The sequence below is a fragment of the Diuraphis noxia genome, unplaced genomic scaffold (assembly GCF_037042655.1).
Source record: "Diuraphis noxia isolate RWA-SAM2 unplaced genomic scaffold, SU_Dnox_SAM2 contig0004, whole genome shotgun sequence".
In the NCBI taxonomy this organism is placed as follows: Eukaryota; Metazoa; Arthropoda; class Insecta; order Hemiptera; family Aphididae; genus Diuraphis; species Diuraphis noxia.
In genome coordinates, this window is record NW_028301714.1 from 5,872,584 (window position 1) to 5,884,150 (window position 11,567).

Consider the following 11,567-nt stretch of genomic DNA (forward strand, 5'->3'; position numbering starts at 1 on the left):
TGCCAAATCGATTGACTGACTGTTATTGGTCGGTTGCCTGTTTAAGTTTGGTAGGTTTGTAAGGATTGTTTTGTATTTAGTCCAGTTAATGAAGCGGTTAGATGTTGGGGGGGATGAGGATATAGGAGTACATAGGGTCTCAAGAAGGATAGGGTTATGGTCTGAGGAAAGTTCGTTAAGGTTGAAGATTTGGGTTGCGTAAGGTAGTCGAATAAGAGCGATGTCAAGTATGTCAGGTCTGTACCTGGCGTTGGTTGGAAAGTGTGTTGGGGATGAGGGTGCTGTGATGGAGTAGTCAGAATGTTGCACGTGGTCAAAGAGGACACGGCCGGCCGCGTTTGTCGAGTGGCTGTGCCACAGGGGGTGTTTGGAGTTGAAGTCGCCTGCCGAGATTTGCCATTCCGCACTCTGTGTCAGTAGGTCTAGGTCAGTGGGTGTGAGTGTGGCGCCGGGTGGCTTGTATACCGCTGAGACAAGTACCTCGTGGTCGTTTAGTTTGATGAGGACGGAAGAAGATTGTATAGAAGTGTTCAGTGTCACGGGCTGGTGTACAATGCGTCGGTGAATGAGAACTGCCGTACCTCCGTGAGCAGGCGAGCCGCGAACAGGGGGTAGGTCGTTTCTATAGGTAAAGTAGTTGGGAAAGTGAAGTTTGATAGTCGGGGATAGGTGAGTTTCGTTAAGTAAGATAATGTCAGATTTCAGTTGGAGGGCTAAGGAGTGAAGTTCGTTGAGTTTGTGTCTTATACCATTGGAGTTCCAAAAGAGAATTTTCAAATTATTCATTGCGGGGCGAGAATGGATAGGAAGGATCTGATGGTGGATTCAATTAGGGTTTTTGGATCTTGGTTGTTTGAAAGAGCAGTCAGAAGGTTAGTGAGTAGGGAGAGAATCGAATGTATGTTGATTAGAGGAGACGATGGGGAGGGAGTTGTACCTGTGGTTACTGCAGCATAGGTTGGGGTTTGAATTGGTTGTTTTGAGGGGGGTGGGGTAGGGAGTGTAGGAGGAGGAATAGAGAGTGTAAGAGGTTGGGGTTTAGGTGTAGCAGGGTAGTGGGTTGTGGGCTTTGGAGTGTTATGGGAAGAAGGTTTGGATTCTACCTGTTGTTGGGCGAGATAGTGTGGGCAGCCCCGGAAGTTTGCCGTGTGCGAACCACCGCAGTTACAACACTTGGGAGGTTGTTCCGGAGTTTTGGGGCAGGAAATTGCCGTGTGGTTTCCAGCGCATTTTACACACCTCGGTTGGTGGCCACAGTTGCGGGAACCGTGACCAAAACGTTGGCATGCGAAGCACTGGGCGGGGCCGGAAGGTTTGAGGGGTTCTACGGAGATGGTTAAGAAGAATAGGTTGGTGAGTTGGTATATTTCTTTGGCGTTCGGGTCGGCAGCTAGGTATACTGCGCAGATTGGCATGGGCTTTTCAGGGGTACCAAAACGGCGTACGAATTTGACGGAGAAGTTTAGGGACTTCAGTTCACTGGTGAGTTCGTCGGTGGAAATGTCAATGGGAATGCCCTTTAAAACAACCTTGAGGGTGCGATCTTCGGGAAGACTGAATGTGTGAAAGTCGATGTTATTACCTTTAAGGGTTGATTGGATGAGTCGGAATTGATTTGGTTCGGAAGTTTGTACAATAATTTGTCCGTTTGACGAGGATTTAGCTGTCAGTAAGGAAGGGGTCAGATTAGGGAGCTTGTAGATTGTGGGCGCAATCTTGCGCCAGGAACTAGAGCTTAGGATAATGGGAGGAGGTCGGATCTTTGGTTGAGCAGTCGGAGGTTGAGTGGTTGTTGGGATGGTAGTGGCTGGAGTAATGGTTGGAGGGGTGTCAGAACGTATGGAAGAAGTGTAGCTGGAGTCAGAAAGGGAGTCTAAAGTTTCGGAGTTGGAAGTTTTAGATGGTGATGGTGACGGTGGAGAGGAACGCTGGCGGGGGAGCTTTTGGGCCTGAGGTGGGTGATAGGTGGAGCTACCACCTTTACGCTTCCGCGGCTTGTTGCCGGTCATGCTTAAAGGGGTAGTGAAAGTCCTGTCGTTCTGAAAAGAACGTTTTATTGGGGGGGGAGGGGGCGATGAGTTTGTTGGGTAGGGAAGTTCTGCGGCAGTGTGAGGGCGCGGCCCCACGACAGTTGGCGGAAGGAGAGTGCCGGCGCTTTCGCGACGGATTACTTGAACTTCAGGCGCTGATGCCTCGACGGCGTGGGCGCTGGTGCCCTGTTGAGTCGTTAAAACGACTGTTTTGGTTGGCTTGGACAACCTGGGCGCTGTTGCCCTGTTGATGGCGCTGTTGCCTGTCGGAGAGTCGTAAAAACGACTGTTTTATTGGCGCTGTTGCCTGTTGAGGTGGTGGTTGCGTTCAACGAAGAGCCGGGAGTACTGGATTGATGTACTTGTTGCTGCTTCGAATGTTGAACGTTGAGTGTTGCCTGGTTGTATGATGATGAATGAAGAGATAATGATATAAAAATAGGACATTTGGTGGCTTTTATTATCAAACCTTTGTGAAATGCTGTTTGTGTATTGGCGAAAATACTTAAGTTGTGGCAATATAAACAGGGTGTTTTGTTGATTTGTTTCAACTGAATATAGTATATTTTCAACTAGTATATTTTATGTTTATGCCGATTAAAAACAACATAGTTCCGCAATCATTGTTGATTAAACGGTGTCATTTTTGTTCGTCATAGTATGAATCACTTGACCAACCATAGAATTGTTAATCAATTTTGTCTATAAAAGGAGCGGACAGTGTGTGTTCGACATCATTGAATCTTCACAGTTAGTATCAAGCAGTCTATCGAACAGTCAAACATGAGCGGACGCGGTAAAGCAGGAAAAGCAAAAGGAGGAAAATCCAAGACCAGGTCGTCCCGTGCCGGACTCCAGTTCCCGGTCGGTCGTATCCATCGTTTGTTGAGAAAAGGAAACTACGCCGAACGTGTCGGAGCCGGAGCACCGGTATACCTGGCAGCCGAAGTTTTAGAGTTGGCCGGCAACGCCGCGCGTGACAACAAGAAATCTCGTATCATCCCCAGACATTTGCAATTGGCCATCAGAAACGACGAGGAACTGAACAAATTATTGTCCGGAGTGACTATCGCCCAAGGAGGTGTGTTGCCCAACATCCAAGCTGTTCTTTTACCCAAGAAAACCGAAAAGAAAGTCTAAATTTCCTACCCAACCCTGTTCCTAAAATTAAAAAGGCCCTTTTTAGGGCCACCAAATCAATGTATTTATAATATTAAGCAACATTTCCCAAACGATGTAAACCGAGCATTTTAAGTTAATCATTTTACACTAATATTAAATGATTTAATTATCGTACAAATCTCATCAACCAAGAAAATCGGCTCGGTGGTTAAATTATGTCACAAACTCACAACACCAGTATTAAAAATATATATCATACCCTCATTAAAAAGGCCTGCCAAATTTTTCCAATCGAGTTGTAGGTATTTCCGAGCCAAATAGTCAAATCTTATTTTCAACTTTCAAGTACAACATGTATTAATTAGTTTTATTTTGCTTTGAATTTCGAAAGACTTAAATTATGTACTAGAAATTAAGTACATTCACACACAAACTGTGAAAAATAAGTTTTTAAGATAGATACCTCATACTACTTTTTGAATTGATATTTTGTGTTTTACTTACATTTATAAACAAACTTTATACTTTTATTAGTACTACTAAATTAGTATAATATTACCTTTTTTTACTTAAAATAATTTTTCAATATTAATTGCTACACTCAAATTGAGTTTCATGCCTATCATATAATATTCAAACATAACTCTTACTTAGTTAAATTATGTTACCTAACTAATTATTTTAAGAAAAATTAATTAATTAAATATCTTCATCACTACAAACATATAGCGACTACAGTGAATCAGTAGGTAAATAGAAAAAATTAGTATTAATATTAAATAACTAAATTCATCATTGATACTTTTTTTTCTTTCATTCATGGTAATACTTTTTTTTTTTATCAAATAGACATTATTAATGATACTTATTGATAGTCACTACAGTTGTAGTTTTAATAAATAATTTTATGAATGTATTTATCAAGTATACTGCCATATAGATGTGAGAAAGGGCAAGCCGCAAGGATTACTTATAAAGTATCTAAATGTCGTTGATATTTGGATACCAATTCATTGTATTTTGTCAAGACTTATGAATTTGACTGTGAGTATCGTAAGTGTACCACAAGGTGAATCTTACATGACCATGTTATGAAGATAGCCTGACTGTGTATGATTATGTTACTTATGGATTTAATATCTTATATTTGACAAAATTCCATGAATGTTGAAAATTCTTTATCTAATGCCAATCTTTGACGTTGATATAGTTATTAAAATCACAACTTACTTTTTTTTACAGACATTAAACTTTTTCAAAAACATTAAAATAAAAACATTTTTTTATACTCTTTTTTATTGAAATTATAATTGGTTGATACAATTAATTTCATAATTCACACAAATCATATTAAAATAATGTATAAGTTATAACATTTATCCATTTCCACTAATATGTAGTGCAATAATTTATAACAAACTGTCCATGTTTATGACTTAAACAACGACTTAATAATTACCCTAATATGTTAATGTATTTATTAAAATTTGAAACAAAAAACAACAATAAAATCGTACATTCAAAAAAATTAAAACTAGAAAACAAAGTGGTTTACAAAACTAGTACGGGGATACAAACGTAAATTTCTGCTTATAGACTATTATTGTTATAACTAAACAGGTAGTAACCAATTGACTAGAAACTATGTGAATAATCTGACTAGGTATTAATATAATGTAATGATAATAATAATAACTCTGTTTTATAATGTAAATGCATTGTTGAAAATCGGAGAATTTGGTAAAGTTAAGGAAGCAATAAGTAAATAATGGTACAGAAAGCTTAATTTCTAGATCACTGGAAGAATTTTAAAAAAACATCAAATATATAAGTTCCCGGGCAATGAAGCAACTGAGCACCTCCAAAAAACAAATAATATTACATTTTATAATAACAATATTTTTCAACATCATAATTACCACAAAACAAAATAAGTACTAGGTACTTAGTACTACATATGTCATACAGCTAATGATTAACCCTTTTTCGTAGAAACATTGGTAATACATACAAAGAGAAAAATGACGCTCTTAGGATCCAGCAAGTGATAATAAAAATAATTATTAACAAAATATAGTTTTAAAGAAACTTGACTTCATATTAATAAACAAATAATTCAAGCTTCATGGAAGTCTAATTCAGGTGCAGTATAAAAGAAGTCTTTTCCTTTACAAATAATATTATATCAATTAATCACATACTTGTGTTGTGTATATAATACAAAATAATGATTTAAAAAACATAAAAGCAGCCATAATTGACTTTATAATAATAAACCTTCTTTATTTAAATAAGGCATATAAAGTTTATTTGAACTCCATCAAACTAATCATTAAAATTACATTGATGATTTGTTTTTACTCAAAATACATAGATGATTGGATATACAATGCCTACTGGTATTGGTTACAAAACGTTTTTACTTTTTTTTTTTTTGCACCCAGATAATGTATTGTAGTAACACATATTATATTACAAGTATAATAACTAATTGCTCAGTTGGTTAAGGTAAAAACCTTACCAAATAATGATATGTGACCTAAATTTGTTTGTTATAAAATTATAGATTATACTGTAAACAAATTTAAACACACATATTATCCTTGGCAGCAAAATCACACAACTATTCGAAACTTTAGTAATTGTGCGTGTTTGTATTGGAAACTAAATCATACACGCATACATAGTTATATGTGTATGCAAAATAAATATATATTTTGAACTTAACATTAAATAAAGTAAAATTTCAATCATATATGAAGTTAAAATTCAATTTGAAAACTGTTTAAAATAAAATTCAACAAAAATATAAAACAATATAGTTTCCAAACTAAACACATATTGCATGAGCATTTACCTAAGAGCTGTCAAATGTGTTTGTGTGTGTATATATATATTTATGTGTACTTAATAATATATTATACTTAAAAGTAAATTAGTTAGAAAGTGTATGGAAGTAAGATGTTTGAGTCATAAGTCTTCAATTCAGTATAGAGAACACTTCAGTCCATTTTTAATGTTGGAAAGTTTTTAGCAACTATCAACTGTTCATGAGGGAAGTCCAGTGTAATAGTAAAGTGGAAAGCCATATTTGATACTGCCAGGACGTACTCGCTGAGTGCAAACCAGGTGAATGCTGAAACAAAATTGACAAATCATAATAATCAAAGACTATTGAATTTTTTTATATGGGGTTATTGTACCTAAGTCGTGGCAGTAGAACCGATGTTTGATAAAGTAAATTATCAATGTGAACGTCGAAGTGATACAAACAGTGAAAAGTATTTTCTTGATGGTATACGACAGACGCTGACGATCTGTCATCGTTTTGTGCACTTTGTTGAATGTCTTAATCATGACGATCATGTACAATAACGAGCTGAGCATGAACAAAATGAAGATCTTCTCGTGCACGGCTAATGAACAAAACGCGGGGGTGATTTTTGTTAAACAACAGAAGATAAAATATTAATAAAATAAACTCGGATACGTACGATAGTTTTCTCTGTTAGATATGTAGGTTACACCACAGATGGCAGCTATTTCAATAAGATTGAGCCAGTAGCAGAGGTTGATGAGTATGTAACAGGTTGACTTGTCAGCGGCTTTAGACACCTGATTGATGAAATAGTTGTAGTACACCTGGGCGATTACCATACGCGGTCCAACATGAAAAGCGACAGCTATCCGCCACATGTAAGTCTGGGGTGTCACACCAGTGATGGCACTAATCGACGGTATCACATTATATACCTGACAGGGCAAAAAAAAGCATCAGTTGAGTAAGCCACACAACAATGTAACATGTAAATCAGGGGTCAGGGGTATCCATGGCCCTTCATAGTTTTTTTTTTTTTTTGGTGGGGGGTCATTTTTGAAAATAATATACCTGACCAAAATATACAAAACTATATAATTTATAACAATAATTAATATTATTTTAATTCAAAAAGAATTTTTTTTTAATGCAGCAAACCTATATATGAGTCAAACAACAATTGAAAGTGGAAAAATATTAAATTTTGAAATTTAAAATGTATTAACTTCAATAAATAAATATTTATTAAACCCATCAATAATTAAGAAATAAAATTATTAAAACAATTAATACAATTTTACAATATCAAAAACAAGTCATAAAAATAAAAGTTAAGTTATAAATAATAAAAGTTACCTATAAAATATAAATTAATAGTAATTAAGATAACACTATCTGCAGAGTTTAATAAATTTAAACAATAAAGTTAATAATACTTTTAAACATTAATCATAGACATAAATCACTAACCTAACCCAACTTAACCTATCTAAATAAAATTAAAAAATTTAATACCAAATTTCTAATAAGTTTTCTGTCTAAAACAAAAAAATAAATAAAATTACTGGAAAGTCATATTAATTTTTAATATCTGTTTTGCAGTCAAATTTTTACGACATTGAAAACAATAAATTACACAGTAAACTAACAATTTCTTATCGAACGATTTTCTTAGTTGGTTATAGGAAATTCTAAAACGAACTGAACAACACATATGATTAGCGTTATATTATTGTTAGGTGCAAAATATAATTTGTTACTTCAATGGTTCTGGCGACTATAGTTAGATGTTAGAAAGTATCATTGTACAAATAACGCTTACCAAATCAATTAAATCAATTCTGTATAATATGAGTAGAATAAACCTTTAACCATTAAACAATTATTTAAGTACATATACATCATATTCATATATATATATATGGTAAGGACATAATTAAGAAATTACAGCCGTAAATTAGTAATAACTAAATTGAAATATAATGATGATTGTACATAGTTGAAAGGACCCCTCCTCGACAGTGGTGGTTTTTAGGGGGGCGATCGCTTCTCCCTGGGCGATTGTTATATAATATATATTATTTAACAATGTAACACGTCTTGTCTTAATTCCTAGATAGTAATTTGTATTTTATTAAAATTAATATGTCGGGGTTTATATTTTGAACTGCACCCCCCCCCCCCCCCCCACCCTTGAAGTTAGATCAAAACCATCATGCCCCCCACCAAGTGACTGGTGTCCCAGGAGCCAACGATTCTTTAATAATATCTAATCCGGAATCCACCCTCCCGCCACCACAATTCGAAGAGACGCACTCGTGGATCGAGTGCAACAATATAATATTATTATCATACTCACTCGACAATGCGTTTCGTGCACGTCGTCGTACTGGAAGACGTACGCGGTTGCCAGGCACGTCAGCAGTGTGATGAGCGGCAACGACACGCCGACGAACGCCAGTTTGCGTATGCTCAGGTTGAAGAACAACAACATGTTCTCAAGCGGATTGTCTTCGGATTCGTCGGCGGACTTGACGACGGCATCCTTTGCAGTCATGTCGCGCGGCGAACCGTGTGTACACACCACCAGCTATATGCGCAGAACTGTGGGCCCGCGGTAGAGCGACGACGAGCACAACACCTGTCGGCTGAAACACACGCCACACGCACAGAACGAACAGCGGCGATGACAAGGACGGTAATAACGACGACGGAGTCGGACAAACAAGAACGCGTTGCTTTTTCAATGTCCGGCTGTCTGGTATCAAACGGCGTGCCTGCCTCAGCCGGTGTCATCCACCGACGAGTCGCGACGTGGTCATCGAGTTGCCGTCGCCGTCATGACGTCTGCCACAGCGACGGTGCCAACAGTCGTTTAGTATAATATAATAATAACAACAACAAAAACAAACTATCGTGACGTCCAATGACGACGACGGTGGAATTGCCGGCCACGTAACGGCGGTGACTGTGCGACCCAGCGATCGCTACGGTTGCGGCGATCGGGTCAAAAGCGGAAGACTTTTGCGCGTTTTATCGCGTGCCATCGATTTATGTGTTATAATGTTTTATCAAGTCGGTCGGCAGCGTGTGCGTGCGCACACTCGACGTGCGACAGAGTGTGTGAGAGAGACGGTGACGGAGCGAATCGTCGGTGAACGTGAACGAGCGCGCGCGCGCGCTAGAGCAACGGAAACAACGGTGCGAAAAGTTAAAGCGCGCGCGCACGCCGACCGCCGGCGAGCGAGCGAGCGGGCGTTTCGCCGTCGCACACGTTTTTAGCACACAGGTCGGCGGCGGCCACGTATTTTTAGCCTTCTCCGCGCATATTAATAATTATTGTCGTGTTTCCCGGCGTGCGCGGGACGTGTGGACACGCGTTGTAGTACACGAACACCGGGGTGCACTGTGACACTGTGCAAGTGTGTTGTAGGTACGATTGTATAATAACGATCGCGCGCGCGCTTGGTTTTGTTCGCAAAAGTGCGAAACCACTGATGGGCCGCAGGTGCGCGCGCGGTGTATTGACGTATACTTATACGTATACTACAGTGGTGTACACTACACACGTTGCTGTTGTTGTTGTTGTTGTTGTTTTTGTTGTAGTATAATAAACAACAGTCAAGTCAGCGTCGCCGTTGACAACCTCGAGCGCAACACGCAGACGGTAGTTAATGATTTCGTCTGTTGTTGAAACAGCCGCGGTCCGAAAAACCTTTCTTACGACGCCACTGCGTATTCCGGAATTTCGATTTGTTTGCGATATGGACAACGCTGAAATTCTAAATATAGAACTACGGGACGAGGTCGAACGACCTCTTCCGCGTTCGGTTTCCGCCGTTCTTTTTTTTTTTTCTTCAAATCTAGCCTGAACATTTTTTTATCTGGCAAGAAGCCAATATTTTTCCCGCGCTGATATCGAAAACCGACAAAAGAAAAAATGTTTAAAGTTATTTTTAGGGCTCGGGCTACGACGAACGTTACCTACAGATCGTTACATTGACATTATATTATTACCTTCGGACTACAGTTCTTCTTCCAAACGGCATTCATCATCAAAAGATGTTTAAACGGTTAGACGTTCGATGAACACAAACGCATGAAAATTAAAATTAAAATCCAAACAGAAGAAATCGTAGTAAAATAATAACTTATTATTTTTTAACATGTTTTAACAACAATACGTTAATATTCTCGTCTATAATAGGATTGATAGCATTAATACCGAGATCGCGAGATCGGGTAAATGACTACCGGATGTGACGCCTCGATAAAAAACCATACCATTCAATAATGGAATACTGAAATACCATACAAGATACGTGTACAACCTATTGGTATAATGTACAGTGGCGCACAGAGGTATTTTAAGAACACACGTGGTTAAAAAAAGTTAGCCACCCACCCGCCCAATTTTTTATTTATAACAAATATTTTCACTTATTATTCACTGTAATTCAGAGAAATCAATTATTATAGACTATAGTGTTAATGTTATACATTTTTTAATTTCCCTGGGAAACCTGCAGTAGTACACACACACCCCCCTCGAGAACACATGCAACGGTTGCATTCTTTGCTAACCTGTCTGGGCGCCACTGCCACTGTATATGTATAATATATATTATCGCCAGAGACGGATCTCCAAATTAAGCATCCCCGCAGGCACAACATAATATTAGCGCCTCTAAAAGGTTAGGCTATGAGTTTAAAATTTGAAATTACCTCCCGGGGACTAGCCCGTGATCACTTCCCCCCGATATATCCGGTACTGTATCTCATTATACATCACCAGTATATTCTAATTTCAACACTAGATATAATCAGATATTCAGATACCTACCCATAATACTGAATTATAATATAATAAGTATCAATAACATTAATTATTATTATATACAAAATAATGATATTATATGAACGTATTTTGAAAATGTCCAATTTAAATTGCGTGATTGTGGTACAGGCGATTATGAACTCTGATGACACAAATATTCAACATTTTTTAATTTATCTAAAACCAAAAGCCATGAGCCCATGACACGTATTATATCTATTTTCTGTACTATACCGCGATATACCATTCAAATGGTATTTGAGCATTCGCCATTCACCAGTGAAATAAAAATACCGTCAACCCTACTTGTCTAAAACCAAATCACACAAGCCTTATTTTAAATTTTTGATCTACTCGAACACTAAACAGTACCGGAAATAGCGTGAGTAAAATAGCCTCTCCAGTCCGTTCCCCCTTCGCTTGGACTTTAGAGCATGTTGTCTCTTCGCTGTTGCCACTTATCAGTTTGTTAGCAGATGTTTGTATAACTTCAAACAACAACAAGTGATAGAGTATTAATCCCACTTCGCACAAATTATTTGCCTTTTTTTGATTTTTTTATTGGGGTCGTTAATATTTTCTAAAAATAAAAATCCGTCATGAACTCATAATGACATACCTTAGTAGCCAGTTACCCAGCAATCTTTTTGACCATTTTACACATAATAATCAATTTTTCTATCAAAACCGCTTTCTCCATCATTCTTGGGTTTCTAAAATGTGATTCACTGTTCCCAACCATTATCTTACTGAGTACAAA

The 11,567-nt window shown here is 37.7% G+C and overlaps 2 protein-coding genes across 2 annotated transcripts; one reads left to right on the forward strand and one right to left on the reverse strand.

Annotated features, from left to right (window-relative positions):
• The first annotated feature begins 2,779 nt into the window (after positions 1-2,779).
• Positions 2,780-3,217, forward strand: LOC107170182 (histone H2A). The gene has a single exon (XM_015520232.2). It carries the CDS (start codon positions 2,814-2,816, stop codon positions 3,168-3,170), a length of 357 nt encoding a protein of 118 aa, XP_015375718.2. The 5' UTR covers positions 2,780-2,813; the 3' UTR covers positions 3,171-3,217.
• A 2,650-nt stretch (positions 3,218-5,867) lies between these two features.
• Positions 5,868-9,116, reverse strand: LOC107170184 (post-GPI attachment to proteins factor 2-like). The gene is made up of 4 exons (XM_015520243.2): positions 8,330-9,116; positions 6,647-6,905; positions 6,356-6,568; positions 5,868-6,288 (listed from the first exon to the last, which is right to left on the reverse strand). Exons 1-4 carry the CDS (start codon positions 8,525-8,527, stop codon positions 6,155-6,157), a joined length of 804 nt encoding a protein of 267 aa, XP_015375729.1. The 5' UTR covers positions 8,528-9,116; the 3' UTR covers positions 5,868-6,154.
• Between the last annotated feature and the right edge of the window lie 2,451 nt (positions 9,117-11,567).